The sequence below is a fragment of the Mandrillus leucophaeus genome, unplaced genomic scaffold (assembly GCF_000951045.1).
Source record: "Mandrillus leucophaeus isolate KB7577 unplaced genomic scaffold, Mleu.le_1.0 Scaffold256, whole genome shotgun sequence".
In the NCBI taxonomy this organism is placed as follows: domain Eukaryota; kingdom Metazoa; phylum Chordata; class Mammalia; order Primates; family Cercopithecidae; genus Mandrillus; species Mandrillus leucophaeus.
Genome location: NW_012102654.1, coordinates 2,643,738 through 2,660,155, shown reverse-complemented (window position 1 = coordinate 2,660,155; position 16,418 = coordinate 2,643,738). Strand labels below are relative to the sequence as shown.

General features: G+C 42.9%; 1 protein-coding gene across 6 annotated transcripts in view; it reads right to left on the bottom strand.

The window, feature by feature from the left end:
- Window positions 1-668: 668 nt before the first annotated feature.
- Window positions 669-16,418, bottom strand: part of ELP3 (elongator acetyltransferase complex subunit 3) — a 103,394-nt gene continuing 87,644 nt past the window's right edge. For all 6 annotated transcript variants that reach the window (XM_011983886.1, XM_011983891.1, XM_011983887.1 and 3 more), the window contains one exon: window positions 669-1,107. In XM_011983886.1, coding sequence (XP_011839276.1) covers window positions 1,031-1,107 — 77 coding nt within the window. In that variant the 3' untranslated portion in view covers window positions 669-1,030. The remainder of the gene's footprint in view (window positions 1,108-16,418) is intronic.

Here is a 16,418-nt window from a genome sequence, read left to right as displayed (position 1 = left end):
CACCTGAGGTCAGGAGTTCGAGACCAGCCTGACCAATATGGTGAAACCCCATCTCTACTAAAAATAGAAAAATTAGCCAGGTGCAGTGGCGGGTGCCTGTAATCCCAGCTACTTGGGAGGCTGAGGATGCAGTGAGATCACACCACTGCACTCCAGCTTGGGTGACAGGGCGAGACTCTATCAAAAAAAAAAAAAAATTGCAAGTAATGGCTTCTGTGGAAGCAAATCTTGATTTAGGGGCACACAATCTCAGACTCTACCCGCTCAGGATAGACAAACAGGAAAGCCAGACGCTCTCTGGGGACCACACTTGTGGCTGCCCACACTGTTCTGTAGTTGCCAAGAGGGTGGGAAGTCGAGACAACAAAGAACATGAAATGAAGCTCTTTGTCATTGCCGTCTCGGATGGTGGACTCCCGCCTGGGAGAGGCTGGTGGCCGGCTGCTGCCAGCTCACTCCCCCACAACTGCAATTCGTCTTTCCCCGTCACACTGCTATTTCTAAACATCGGCACTGTAATCAGAATGATTTCCATGAAAACAAAAGCTCATTTTCCTAACTTGCGCTCCAATGCGCATGTCGTTAGAGGCCTGAGATCAGAGTCTGGTGGTTTTCCTGTTTCAACCTGACTTTCTGTCCCTAGGGTATATAAATAACCTACTCCTAAGTTTGCTCCTCGAATGACAATCAGTTTTATTTCATGAGTTATGGTGTCCAAATGAATTAATTTGCTTTTGTCACCGTCTGAGTCAAAATAGGCCACCTGCAGGCCTCATGCAAAATTTAGAAACTGGATAGATGATTTAAGCCTCAAAAATGCAATGATTTTTTTTGGGTGCACACAGGAGAGGACGGATCTGGGGTGTGGTCGGCAGATGACCAGCCGTGGCCTTGAAGGTCTCTGCAGCTGCGGGATGAGGGTGAAGGCCCCTATTTGCTCTGCTCAGCCTCTCTGTTGAGTATTTAAGAAATCCTGAGTCTCCGTGTTCTGCCAGGGAGGATACTGCAGGAAGGTGGACTGGTGTGGCCATTACTTCAGCATCTTCACCATGTACGGGCCTTGTAATCTGTAGCCGATCTTTCTATAATAATTCCTGGTGCCGACCCCTGCAGAAAAATTGAAGTAAAAAAAGGAGCATTCACTTTAGTAATTCTCAAAAGTCAGCATGTGCTTCCCTCAGCCTTATACCCTTCCCCCACTCAGAGACCAAATTCTCTCCCACATAAAATCTCAGTTTAATAAGTTTGGAACATTATTACTTTGAATTCAGGCTGCATTAAAATACAGAAACTGCTAAGTGGAGAGAAGTTACTCTCTTTCCCTGATTTTTAACATAAGCTCAGGATATGTGACACACACACTCACAGGCAACAGCAAATGTGCTCACCCATATGTTGGAGCCTGTGTATTCACTATCCTACAGGCAGCTCCAAGCACTACCTTAGGTGCTACAGGTGAACGGGAAGAGGTAGATTTACTGTCTGAGCTGCCTATGCTTCAGATGAGGCCAAACGATGGATGGTTTCCCAGAAGTTTTAAAGAGAGAAGAGTGGGGGGGAAAATGGAATCTCCACTCAAGTAGCAAAGGTATCTTCACCCAGTAGCAAAGGTACACTTGTGGCTACTGTCAGAAGTGTTGGGAGTATACAAGGCTTAACAGGAAAAAGTGTTTTCCTCATTAGTTGGTGTCAAAGAAGCAGGTTTGCTGGAATGGCCCTGGCTCATGAAGTGTGGTTTGTGAAGAGAAGTGTAGCTTTTTCACACCAAGCAACTGTCCAGTTCTCTGTTGACACCAACTGGGTGTTCTACAATTTAACTCAATTTGAACACTACCTACTCTGATGAGCACAAGGCCCCCTAGTTCCGAACTCAGTCCAGATACTGCCCTGCAACTTCAGACACCAATTGCAAGCAGAGGGTCTGCAGGTTGCCTACAACTGCTGTCCGACTGGGCTACAAATGGAGGGTTCCTACAAGCCCCTCTTCAGATTTGATAATTTGTCATAATGGCTCATAGAGCTCAGGGCAACATTTACTTACGTTTACCAGTTTATTCCAGGATATGATAGACACAAGTGAACGGCCAGGTGAAGAGGCACACAGGGTGAGGTCTGGGAGGGTCCTGAGCACAGGACTGTCTGTCCCCACTGTGCTGGGGTACACCATGCTCCCAGAAAGTGGATGTGTTTGCCAAAATGAAAAGTTCTCTGAACGCCATCTTTTAGGGATTTTTATGGAGTTTCACCGTGTAGGTATGATCAATTACTAACTCCATTTCCAGCCCCTTTCCCTCCCTGGAGGATGAAGGGTGGGGCTGAAAGTCCAACCCTCTCATCATAGCTTGATCTTTCTGGTGACAGGTCCCCACCAAGAGTCACCATATTAGAACAAAAGATGCCCCCTGAACCCCTACAGTTCAGGAAATTACAGGGGTTTTGGAAGCTCTATGTCAGGAACCAGGAACAGAGACCAAATTATATTTTTTATGATGTCTCAGCATTCAAGGAACATGAACTAGTTGAAGTTGGTACGAAAGGTCCATTACCCCTGCATACTGGACGCATTTCTCAAAGAGCCCGGCTGTCTGTATCTGGGAGTGAGACAGCTGAGGCTGGGCGGGGAGAGCTATCAGCAGCACCTGCTGCAGGCACTCCCTCGCTCCCTCTCTGCATGTCCCTGTACTGGGCTTTGGAGAAGTGCATCTCCTGATTCTTCTCTAGCTCGCTGGCTGCTCTTCCTCAGTCTCCTTTGCTGGTTCCTCCTTGTATCCCTAACTGAAATCACTGCAATATGCAGCTCTTCTGTGCACGTGCTTCCTGTGACACTGAGCGTAAACCTGCGTATATACTGGCGACCCCTAAATCTGTCACTCAGAGCCTCAGATTCGTCCACAGGTGCTGCACGACCCACCTGAATGTCTAAATCGGCATGGGAGGTGTAGCAAGTCAAAAACCCAACTCCTGGTGCCCTGCCCCCACAAGCTCCCTCCCTCAGGAAGCTCCCTCTCTGTAAATGGCCACTCCACTGCCAGTTGTTCAGGCCAACTGATTGCCATCTTTCCGTCAAATTCCACATCAAGAGACTTGAAGAAAATGAAAGAGGAAGGCCTGAGGCTACAGGGGTGGGGACAGGATTCTAGGGAGCAGGAAAAACAAATGTGAAAGCCCTGAGATGGGCGTGCGTTCGTCCTTACTCAAGGAACAAAGAGGCACCATCATGCAGGTCTCCTAAGGAATCTGGCTTTTATTCTGAGTGGGATGCTGGTCAAAGGAGGGACACGATCTGACTGCTGTTTTGAGAACCGAATGAAGGCTCCAGGAGGGCAGGGGTTTTGTTTTGTTCACTGTAGAGCTGCCAGCACCCAGAGCGATGCCTGCCACATGTGAGGTCCATGGTCAGTATTTGCTCACTGAATGGATATGTGACCAAGGGCAGAAACAGGGAGACCAGGTAGGAATCGATGACAATAATCCAGGTGGGAGATGGTGGTGGCTCAGGCTGAGTCACAGTGGTGAAAAGTAGCCGGAGCCTGGGCACATGTGGAAGGCAGAGCGAAAAGAATCTGCCAATGGATGTGGGGTGTGACAGGGGCCAAGGTGATGCCAAGGTATTTAGCCTGAGTAAAGGAAGAGTCTGGAGAAATAGGAGCCACTGTTGCCTGGGAGTGAGGAGATGGTGGGAAGAGCTGCAAGGGGCATCAGGAGTGGGGCTCCAGTCAGGCTGCATGTGGAATGGCTGCTAGACATTCATGCCAAGATGCTGAACACTGATTCTGGAAGTGTTTCTTGTTCTTAAAGAGACACAGGGAGTGCTATGGGTTAGGTATTTGTCTGCTCTGAAACTCATGTTGAAACTTAATCCCTATTACTGAGAGGTGGGGCTATGAAGAGGTGACTAGAGTGTGAGGGCTCTGCTCTCATGAAAGGATTAATCTATTCATGGACTAATAGGATAATGAGTTCTGGTGGTTTTACAACAAGAGGAACAGGGTGCTGAGCTGGCATGTGCAGCCCTGCCACTGTGTGATGCCATGTGCTACCCTGTGCCACCGCAGGACTCCACAGAAAGTCCCCACCCTCAGGAAGGCCCTCACAAGATCCAGCCCTTCAACCTTGGACTTTTCAGCCTCCAAAACTGTAAGAAATAAATTCCTTTTCAGGTATTCTGTTAAAAGCAATTGAAAATGGACTTAGAGAGGGATGGTCTCTTTTCCTGGATGTTGCTTTGCAAGGTAATTTCGGAGTGGGGCAGTTGTCTTGCAAGGGGCTGAAGTGGCTGATGCAGAGTGAGAAGGCATAGCCACCTAGCTTCTTTTGGAAACTGTTGAACCCTAAATTAACCAGTCCCAAAGCTTCTCTATATATTTCTTATGAAATATTTTCCATTTGGTTTAAGCCATTTTGAGGATATTTTTGATTTTAGGTATACAGCTCAGTGTTGCTAAATACATTCCCATTGTGGTACAACCATCACCCATCCATCTCCAGAACTCTTTATCTTGTAAAGCTGAAACTCCGTACTCACTAAACATCAACCCTACTCCCCCTCTTCCAGCCCCTGACAACCCCCATTCTACTTTCTGTCTGCATGAATTTGACTCCTGTAGATACCACATGGAAGTGGAATTATGCAGTGTTTGTCCTTTTATAACTGGCTTATTTCACTTAGCACAATGTCTTCAAGGTTCATGCATGTTGGGTACAAGCCACTGAGTTGAGTTTTCTGTGACTTGTAACTAAAAATATCATAACTGACAAGTAAGCTTGAGGACAGGAAGAGAAAAACAAACGAGGTCAAGCCACTATTTAAAATCAGAATTCAGAGTAATTCTGAACACACTGCTCTCCTGCTTAGAATCACTAATGATGGGTCCCAAGATAAAGTTCAAATTCCTTAGCCTGACCCACAAAGTCTTTCCTGCCCAGACTCTTCGACTTTAGTTCCTGGCACAGTTGACTAGGTCCAGAATCAGCAAACCAGGCCTGGCATCACCACCTGGGCTCAGCCACTGCCTCTGGGCGCTTCCCTCAGCAGCCGCCTACAAGGGCACTCCCAGCCACCCTCCCACTCATCCCCGAGGTCCCACCAGGAGACCTTTGCAGATACTTCCCCTATCTACAAAGCCAGAATTCATAGCACTCTCTCTCCAGGCTGGCTGTGTGCCTTAATTAGAGTTCCATTGTTTTACTAATCACACTGCACAGGTCTGTCTCCCTCCCTAGGATGTCAGCTCTTTAAAGTCAATGGCTTCCATCATCAGTGTCTGGCATATAAGCAAGATGCAATAAATGTTTGCAGATCTCTCATATGCTGGTCAGCTATTCTTATGTTGTGTACATACAAAGAAATGTGTTCCTGGAGGATGTACGTGAAAAAAAATGGCTCTATGTTGGGTGTTGGGTAATGGAATGATTTAATGTACAAGAGCTGAAGGGCAGGACAACTTCTTAACCTAGGTACAAATTTCCTACCTTGTTAGCTGAGAGATTAAGAGGCACCTTCCTGACTTATATTATTATCTCTAACAAAAACTGCCCCAAATCTTTCAGAAATATTTCTGGCTTTTTATATTTCTATTTTACTTTTACAAAACAGATACTGTTTTCCATGGACTTAAAACAATGTATCTTGGAGAATGTCAAACACACAAAAGTGCAGAAGACAGTGCACTGAACCTCCCTGCACCTGTCACTCAGCTTTAGCAGGGACAATTCACCTACGAGACCTCTTTTTTTTTTTTTTTGAGATGGAGTCTTGTCACCCAGGCTGGAGTGCAATGGCACGGTCTTGGCTCACTGCAACCTCCGCCTCCCACCCAGGAGACTTCTAAGCTTCGAGCTTTCTACTCACGTGAACTTAGAAAACATCTCTAACATTTCCTTTTGGTTCTGTCAGCTCAGTTCTTGGAGACATGTTTAGTTTTGCTCTTTTATATGTCCTCTGTCAAATGAAAATGATGGCCTAATTTTCAGAAGAAAGATGTGTAATTGTTGGTCCAAGAGCTTCACTTCCAAAAATATGCATCAACCTATATTTGTCTACCATAAATGGCTGCAGAGGTGAGAGAGAAGAGTTCCTTACATCTAACACAGGACCAGACAGTCCTTGGATAACCAGAAAGTTCAACAGTCAAGAGTGCCCTGATTTCTTAGGCATGCTGGTTGAAAGAGCTGCTTTACTGGGGTACATCTAAGCATTTCTCATCATGATTCCCACGGAGCTACAGGCTCCTTGGGCCTTCTACTTTTTCCTTTCAACAGGAGGTGTGCCCTAGAAACGATTACCACCTTGGGCAGGGGCACTCAGGCCTCACGACGGGCCTTTTGGAGGAAAGCTGTGTATTGAAGCTCTTGTCCTTATTTTCAATAAGACGCGGCAGGCTTGAGATGGCGAGCTCAGCCCTGAGATGGAACACTGTCTCCGGGTCCTCTGAGAAGTGCTGGCATCCAGGGGAGGGAGCTTCACCTCTAGCCAGTCTGGACTCTAACCTCTGCTCACCTAAAGAGCTAAATTTCTTTCTGTCTCTTGTTTTTTGAAAGAAAAATTTCCTCCTGTTTCTATAACCTGCAGAACAGGTTGGGAAAGGCATTAGCCCTGCACTTAACTACCAGGGTTGGGGTGAGGGCCTTGCTCTGCTCTGATCCCCTCTCCATGTTCAGCAGGGCTCCCAGAAAGTCCTCTGTCATAGTAACTTTCCTTTTGTTAGCCAGCCAAGAAAAAGCAATCATCCTTCAGAGCTGACGTCAGCCACCCTCCTGGACTGACGTGCAGGCTGCCTGGACCGTCTCCGAGTCCTCAGCCTAACTGCTCTGCCTCCCCTAGAGAAGAGGCGCCCACAGGCTGTATGAGGAGCCAAGTGCTCCACCCGATGGCCTGCGTGGGGTTCTGCCAAATCCCTGGGATGGGGAATGAGCAGGAACTCACTCCATGCAGCAGCCTCAGGGTGCCCTGCTACAGAGCCAGCATTAAGAACAGCAGGAGTGGGGAGAGTCCAAATGCAGGCTTTGTTTTGTAGCACTTCGGAAGGCCGAGCAGGGTAGATCACCTGAGCTCAGGAATTCGAGACCAGCCTGGGCAACATGGCAAAACCCTGTCTCTACTAAAAATACAAAAAATTAGCTGGGTGTGGTGGTGAGTGCCTGTAATCCCGGCTACTTAGGAGGCTGAGGTGTGAGAATTGCTTGAACCTAGGAGGCAGAGGTTGCAGTGAGCTGAGATCGCGCCACTGTACTCCAGCCTGGGGGACACAGTGAGATTCTGTCTCAAGAAAGAATGGCAGGAGTTGGGGGAGTCCAAACACTGGCTTTGTTTTATCCTCCCAAGTTCTCTCATCTACACCCTGAGCTTTCCTACATGACCTTTTTCCTACTCCGTAGGCAGGATAAATATTTTTATCTTCCCCACTCTACCAGCAATGATGATGAGATGAGTTAGGTGAAAAAAGAATACCTTGCAAAGTGCCTAGAGTGAACAGCTTCTGTGGTGGCCTCCCCTCTGCCTCTGCCCCAGGACATCCACCCACTTTGGGAGAAGAAAAGCAGCCTGCTTATTTGTACATGAGTTTTACTATATATAAGTTACTAAAATGACTTCCACTGCACACTTCAGATCAATTACAGATAGACCCACGGAAAGGGGTTACATTAAAGGCAGAGGACACTGCTTGCTCTGGGATGGGCTGAGAGGAGTAGAGTCATTCAGCACTCAGTGGGAAAGCCCCTCTCCCAAGGATGACCTCTGGCTACTGCTCCAAGGTGGGCTGGCAAGAGCCCCTGGCCTCCCTGTGAATCTCCAACCCGGAGGAGACCCAGGGGTACCACGTCTCTCTGATCCTTTTCTGAACCAAATGTCCTCAAGCCCCTGATGAGAAAGAAATCCTCTGCTTTGATTCCATGTCCCTCTCCAAAAGATACGCACCATGTGGCTTAATCTGCTAACTCGAAGGATTTGGGAAAAGGGGGAATCACAGGCAATGCCTGTGCTGGAGCCTGGGCCCCTGGCTACAGGAGCACGCTCATCCTGGGCTGCTCAATGCTCTTTAGTAAAAATGGGAAATCAAACCACACCACCTTAGACTAACCAAAGGCCAAAAGAAAAGAAAAGAAAAAAAAAATGCGGGGGTGGGGGGCAACAAACCCAGATGTGTTTTTTTTGTTTCTTTGTTTTTGAGACGAAGTCTCACTCTTGTCGCCCAGGCTGGAGTGCAATGGCACAATCTCAGCTCACTGCAACCTCTGCCTCCAGAGTACCTGGGATTACAGACACCTGCCACCACGCCCAGCTAATTTTTGTATTTTTAGTGAAGACAGGGTTTCAACATGTTGGCCAGGCTGGTCTCGATCTCCTGACCTCAGGTGATTCACGCACCTCGGCCTCCCAACATGCTGGGATTACAGGCCTGGCCACAAACCCAGATGTTTACTTAAATTCTACTGTGATTCTATTTTAGAGAGAAATTGTAGGGGAAAGAGTGGGGAGATGGAGTAAGCCAGTCTGTGTGGTACTTGAGTTTGTTGAAAACCAACTCTTTGTTCCTCCAAGTTACTGCAGCCTTTTGTTCTAAGGGGATAAATGCAATACCAGAGTAATGTCTCTGGACACTAAAAATAAGTACACCTTTCCTCTAAAAGGGAAAATAAATCACAAATCAAGAGTAGGAAATGAACTTAAGTGCTACCTAGCTTGTGATTCTAATTCCATCTCAAAACAAACCAACAAACAAAACCACTTGGTAGAAGTTAGAGGGAGATTTAAATACCTGCCAGGCATTGGATTGCTAGAGGCTCTCCATGCACTAATTTCTTTAAAATGTAACAAGATTGCAGTTATTGTCTTAGGAGAAAGGTGAGTTTCAGAATGGGTCATAACTCAAGGCCACAGGATAGGGAAATAGAACTGTAACTGAGACCCAGCCTGCCCGACCCCATGGCCCAGAGCGTTTCTAATGCGCCTGGCACCTATGTGATGGGGTAGGCCCACCCAAATCCCCCAACTCTGGTCTTGGACCTTGAGTCAGAGTGGGTAAGCACATCCCTTCTTTTCTGGTAAAGAAAGGACTTGCCATTTGTCTTAATCACCTCACCTCCTGTATCTGTGTCCAGTTTTTCAATGTCCTTTTATAACTCATTAGATGAAACAAACATGGTGGCTATTTCCATTTTTAACAATATGGCTTAGTAAGAAACTGAAGAATAAATCACAGAAAAGGGTCTGATAACAGGCAATAAGAAACTTTGTACACAGATTCAGCTTACAAATGTGAGAATGGGAAGGGGGAAACTTTTCAGTAACAACTTGGTAAATTGCAGTCACCATTTCTAAAATGACAAGCACTACAACACAGAGTTTGGAGGAAAACAACAAAGAAGGCTCAATGATGGAAGCTAGAGCAGGGCAGAAGAGTCAGGAGTATTTAAGCTTAGCGAACAGATGACTTCAGGCTTGATTATGGCAGACAAAATTAAGAATAATACTCCAGCCAAAGACAATGAAAATATTGTGACAAAATTTAAAATGTTTCTGCTAGGAAAATATCAGAGACTATTAAGAGCTCTTAATTGTCAGGTCAAGAATAAGGAGAAAATGTGAGCTTCTAGAAGGGAGTAGAAGTGTTTGTGTCTCAGGGTGTGTGATCTAGGAAGGGCAGCTGAGATACCGGGGGCGCGGGGGCCGTGTCTCGTGGCCACCAGAAACAGAGAAGCAGTCATAACACTCCCGAAGCGCCCTGCTGTTTAGGAGGTGTGGAAGCAACTCTGCCTCTCAGTTGCTTCCACACCTCGAGGAGGCTTGAAGAGATGGAACATGGGTCTGAATTCAGAGCCTGGCACAGACAGGGACCCAAGCATAGCACCCTCTCTTCTGGATTGTATTCTGAAAGGCTCTGAATTGGGAGGAGGGACTGGTGTGGTGGGGATAGGAATCTTCTAGATAAACTACAGTCTTGGTCCTAGACAACTATGACTCTGAGATGCCTGGCTAAAGGAAACAGGTCTTCCTTGGAGGAAGCGAGCATCACCTAGGTCTTCGAGTATTCCCGAAAGCAAATTCTCATATCAAACGCCCAGCAAATGATGAGGTGCACTTGAGACAGGACATGACAAGAAACAGCAGAAACTCCAGATGTAACATCACTAGACACAGACTGCAAACAGGTATGCTTACTATGTTCAATGTCTGAAAACAACTGGACACATTAAAATATGACATCACAGTATGGAAAAAGATACCAGAAATTTAGGAAATGTTAAAGTGTGGGACCAATGCATCAATGGTTGGGTCTAGCAGATCAGACAGAGCTAAATCAGTAACCTGAAAGATTAAGTCAGAAGAAATTATGGACAACAAAGCAACATTGGTGGGGAAGAGGGTATTAGACACAGTGGATACAATAAATAGGTCTAAAATATGTCTAACTGGAGTCCTAGGAAGAGAGGTGAGGGAGAATGGGAAAGAATCAATATGCATGTGTTAGAGGCTGCAAATCACACAGAACTGATTTTAAAACCCAGTTCACTGATTAAAGAAGCCCAAGGAAGCCCAAACGGGAAATCCATACCTAGAAATATCCTAGTAAAACTAGAGAAAAACCAAGACAGTGAAGACAGTCTGAAAGAATAAAAATAATATATATTTTTAAAAAAACTACAGAAGTAGCCTGAGGGAATATCCTCAAAGACAGCTGATTTCTTACCTGCAACATTAAAAGCCAGAAAATAAGGGAAAGATAGATACAAAGTACTGAAAGAAAATACCTGCAAACCCAGAATTCTATACCTAGTAAAGACGACCTTTAAGACAAGGGTCCCCAACCGCCAGGCCACACAACATTTACAGCCACTCCCCATTGCTCGCGTTACTGCCTGACGAGCAGTAACCACCTCCCGTCAGATCAGCAATGGCATTAGATTCTCAAAGGAGCACAAATCCTATTGTGAACTATGCATGCGAGGGACCTAGGTTGTGTGCTCCTTTTAAGAATCTAATGCCTGATGATCTGTCACTGCCTCCCACCATCCCCAGATGGGACTGCTGAGTTGCAGGAAAATAAGCTTGGAGCTCCCACTGATTCATATAATTATTTCATTATATATTACAATGTAATAATAGAAATAAAGTGCACAATAAATGTAACACACTTGAATCCTGAAACCATCACCCCAACCCCTTTACTATCAGTGGAAAAACTGTCTTCCACAAAACCAGTCCCTGGTGCCAAAAAGGTTGGGGACCACTGCTTTAATAATAATGCAAAATAAAGACATTTGTATACAATCAAAACTGGAACAACTTGCTACCAACAGATAATAAATTCATAATAAAGGTATAAAGAAAATGTGTGCAAACTACCGAAATATCCATCAACAGTAAAACAGATAAGCTGTAGTACATCATGGAATCCTACATGTCAATGAAAATGAAGAAAATACTTTAAAGATATAGCAAAGATAGAAGAGCAAAGAAAGTGGTAAATATACAGTTGCCCTTGGTATATGTGGGGGGCTGGTTCCAGGACCACCTACCAAACTCTGCACATGTCTTGCAGTTGGCCCTGCAGAAGCTGCATCTATGAAAAGTCAGCCTTCTGTATACGCAGGTTTCACAGCCCACAAATACTGTGTTTTCAATCTGTGTTTGGTTGAAAGAAATTCGAGTATAAGTGGACCTGTGTTGTTTAAGGGTCACTTTTATCAGTAAATCTAAGTGAATACTAACTGTACATAATAATAATATCTTGGGGATTTTAGAAAAACTTGCACAGACATGTGCACATAGCAACTTCAGAAAGAGGATCTCCAAATGGCCAGTAAACACATGAAAAGGTAGTCAAAATCATCAGTTATCAGGTAATGCAAATTAAAACCACAAAGAAATGCCACTCATTTATCAGCATGGAACAAATGAAACTCATACATTTCCTGTAATAGTGAAAAATTGTAGAAGCACTTTAGAAAGCCACTTGGCAGAATCCTCAGCTAAATCTATGTACTCTCTACAACCCAGCAACTCTACTCTTAGGTGTACATTCTACAGAAATATGTCCTCATGTGTCCCAAAATACATACACAAGAATATTCATAAGTCTAACCTGGAAACCCACAAGAGTTAAGACAGATAAATTGTGAACTATCAGCATAATGGAATCCCATATATCAATGAAAAGGAATGAAATGCTGCTACTACAACGTTGGCTCAATCTCACAGCAATATTGAGCAAAAGTAACCAGAACAAAAATATGCAACAACAAAACTAGACTATGTAGTTAAGGGATACATACTTAGGAAGAAAATACCAAAAAAGTTAGGATACTGGGAAGGAAGAGGGAGGGGCCAACAGAGGCACTTCTTGGATGCTAGTTATTGACCTGAGTGGGGGTTATAGAGTGCTATGGTCTGAATGTGTATCCCCCACAAAATTCGTATGTTGAAACTTAATCCCCAATGCAATAGTATTAAGAGGTGAGGTCTTTGGGTGACAATTAGGTCACGAGGCCTCTAGAACTATGAGAAGTTTCTCATTTATAAATTACCCAGTTTTGTTATAGTAGCCTGAGTGAGCTAAGACATATAGGTGTTATTTGACATTTTATAAACTCTGCTATTTGTTACAGCTTCCAGTAAACTTTTAAAACGAAAAAGAAGGCAAGATTAAATAATCTCAACTATGTGACTGCTTAAATGGGGAATGAAATAAATTCTTCACGTCTATAGAAAAACAAGTGAGCAGGGTTGTGATTCCAACTGGACAAAGAACGAACATGGAATTATTAATGTGATTTAATAGAAGAAGAAATAATGAAGTTTAATTGATCAAGTATTTGCTTAGTATGTACTAGGAGCCTGGAAATTGAAGAGTTTTATCTCTTGGAATTCCTTAAGAAAAACCTTGGCTTAATAATTTAAATGTTTTCATGTCTGAAGCAGGAAAATGAATCAGTTATTACAGGTGCATTCTTGTTTTCTGATGCTTACTTGTTAGGACACAGGCCACCCTTCACTGCTAGTAATGTGTTCTTAGATGGAATTAAAATTGTGGCCACATCATATTCTCATAGCCAAACTTGTAAATCTATCCTTTAAAGCGTAAATTTCTGCTTTGATTAGATGCAAAACATTCAGTTGATTTATGATAGTTTAATTATAAGAAATCAGTGAAACAAAAACAAATTAAACTGTTTTAATTGCTTTTGGGTTCAATTAATCAACTATTGCCTACTTGATATGTCTACCAACATTAATACCAGGAAATATATTCATTAGTTTCATTCACTTGTTATTGAAATGAGACTTTATTATTTCTCATTGATCTCCTGCCAGGATGGCAATATTTTACTCTTCAACAATGCACACTGATATGAAAGTTGGGAAAAGGTTTTTATCCTGAATGTTTGAAAATGAACCAATTAACTATACGACCCTAAACCTTTCAGAATTTTTTCCCCATTCTATTAAAAAAAATCATACAAAGGTTACCCATGAATAATCTTAGTTCTTCAAATTGGTTATTGCAACTAACATAGTACACATTATTCTCCATCACTGTGGAAATACAGAGTATCTCAAGAGAGTCTCCTACCCAGCAGCCTAAAGGTTCTTCTACACATTTTGAAAAGACTACCAAGATAAGAACAAAGAAAAAAAACAGGTAATTTACAAAGGTTTTTTTTTAATACACAAACTTTTTAAATTACAAACTGTAATTTATCTATTTACAGAATCTAAATAGATACTACCATGGTAACTTACAGTTGGGTGATGCTGGTGGGTCATCTCACAGCTTTAGAAAGTTTTTTTCTTTCAGGGAGTCTGGCCCATGATGTGACATAGGATGGCCCACAATCATCTGATTCAAAAATAGAGTGTCTCTGTTCCTATCAGTGCAGGATGTTTGCTATGTCACACATCATTCTCACTTCTTTACTCATGTCAGACTGTACCATCTTATAACCTGGTAGGAAGAGGGACCCCTTCAATTTATAGTCTCTTTAAATACAGACTTCAAAAGGGAAAATGGCAAGGTAGGAATTTTCAGAGATTCATCCTTCTGCTAATTAGACGATTAAGCTGGAAAAAAATAATTGGAACCAACTGTTTTGGAATGCTGGAATTTGATAAGATATTTATAGCAACTAGGGGAGGTGAGGGGAGAGGATATAAAACTTCACTCAGGGAACAGCATGCTCAAGCCATCAACCATCCCCCCATTCCTTAGCTCCACCGTAGCCACAGGAACGGTAACTTATTTTCCTGGAGCAGCTGGCTGGAACTGGAGTGGGCAATAAGGACCTAGTCCTCCAAAAATTTGGGGCTGTGTATTGTGTTCACTTTGGAGGTTCCTGGAAGGACCAGTGCAGACCCTTGTCTTTGTTTTGACCCCATCTCGCTTCCTTCGTGGAGTGTATCAAAAGATTTGAAGAGATACATATCCTTTTTTTTTGAACCAGATATTTAAGAAAATCCCTCTCAGGTCACAGGCTGATCATAGAGATAACAGAAATTTCAGTGACTACACACACAATGAAGAATACAGACTTTGCAAAAATAGTTTGGAAAAGTCACTAGACAGGGCAGGGTGCAGTGGCTCCTGCCTGTAATCCTAGCACTTTGGGAGGCCGAGGCGGGTAGATCACTTGAGGTCAGGAGTTTGAGACTAGCTTGGTCAACAAGATGAAACCCCGTCTCTAACGAAAATACAAAAAAATTAGCCAGACGTGGTGGCACGTGCCTGTAATCCCAGCTACTCAGGAGGCTGATGCAGGAGAATAGCTTGAAACCAGGAGGCGGAGGTTGCAGTGAGCTGAGATCATGCCACTGTACTCCAGCCTGGGTAACAGAGCAAGACTGACTCCATATCAAGGAAAAAAAAAAAAAAAAAAAGTCACTAGACAAATGCATGATTACAGACCTCAAAAGCAATTCCTCAGAAAGAGAAGGATGATTTCCAGAGTTACCACATTACACTAATTGTGTAGTTCTCAGTAGTTCAATATAAAATTCTAAAGCATACAAAGAACAGGGAAGAATGGCTCATTCACAGAAAAAAAGAATTTAACAGGAATTATTCCTGAGGAAATCCAGATATTGAGATTACTACTCAAAGACATTAAATCAACTGCATTAAATATGCCTAAGGAGTTACAAGAAACCATGGAAAAAGAAAGGATATCAGGAGGATATTATTAAAAAGAAGGAATGTCAATAGACAGGAATTATATTAAAATATAGAAATTCTGGTACAGAGATGTATGATAGTAAAAATAAAAAATTCACTAGAGGTGTTCAATGGCAGTTATGAGGAGACAGCAGACAGAATCAGTGAACTTTAAGATAACGCAATTGAATTTATCTAGTCTGAGGAGCAGAAAGAAAAAATGTAGAAAAATAAAAGACCTGGGGGATACCATCAAACATACCAATATATGCCTCACTGGAGTCTCAGAGGGAGATGAGATACATAAAGGGTAAAAAAAAATATTTAAAGAAATGGCTGAATGCTTCCCAAATTTGACGAAAAACATGAATCTATACATTCAAGAAGCTCAGCAAATTCCAAGCAGGATAGACTCAAAGAGATCCACAATGATCACAATATGAGTCAAACTGTTGAAAACCTGAGAGAATCTTGAAAGCAGCAAGAGGGAAATGAGTCATCACATACAAGGAATTCTCAATTAGACTAGAAACTATGGAGGTCAGAAGGCAATGGGATGGCACATTTAAAGTACTGGCTGAAAGAAAAAAGTAAACCTGTCAATCATATTCTATATTCAACAAAACTATCCTTCAAGGATAAAACAGAAATTAGTACATTCCCAGATTAAGAAAAGCTAAAGAAGCTTATTACTACTAGAGCTGCCCTATAAGAAATGCTAAAGGAAGTCATTCAACCTGAAATGAAAGAATAGGCAGTAACTTGGAACCATATGAAGAAATAAAGAACACTAATAAAGATAATTACATAGGTAAACATAAAAGCTAGCATTATTGCACTTTTGGTTTGTAACTCCTCTTTTCTTCCTATATTATTTAAAAGGAAAATTCATTAAATAATAATTTTAAGTCTAGGTTAATGGATACCTAAGTATAAAGATGTAATCTGTGACAATAACAATACAAAGGGGAGGGACAGAGATGTATAGGAGCAGAGTGTTTGCATACTATTAAAACTAAGTTGGTATTATTCAAACTGAGTGACTGGAGGCTTAAAATGTTAATTATGATCCCCAAGGTAACCACTAAGAAAACAACTAATAACCAAAAGAGTCATAGAGTGACTACATTAACAGACAAAACAAATTTTAAGTCAAAACGGGTTACAAGAGACAGAAGACCATTATATGGTGATAAATGTTCAATTATCAGGAAGATTTATACAATTACCAACATATATGCACCTAACAACAGAGCTCTAAAATATATG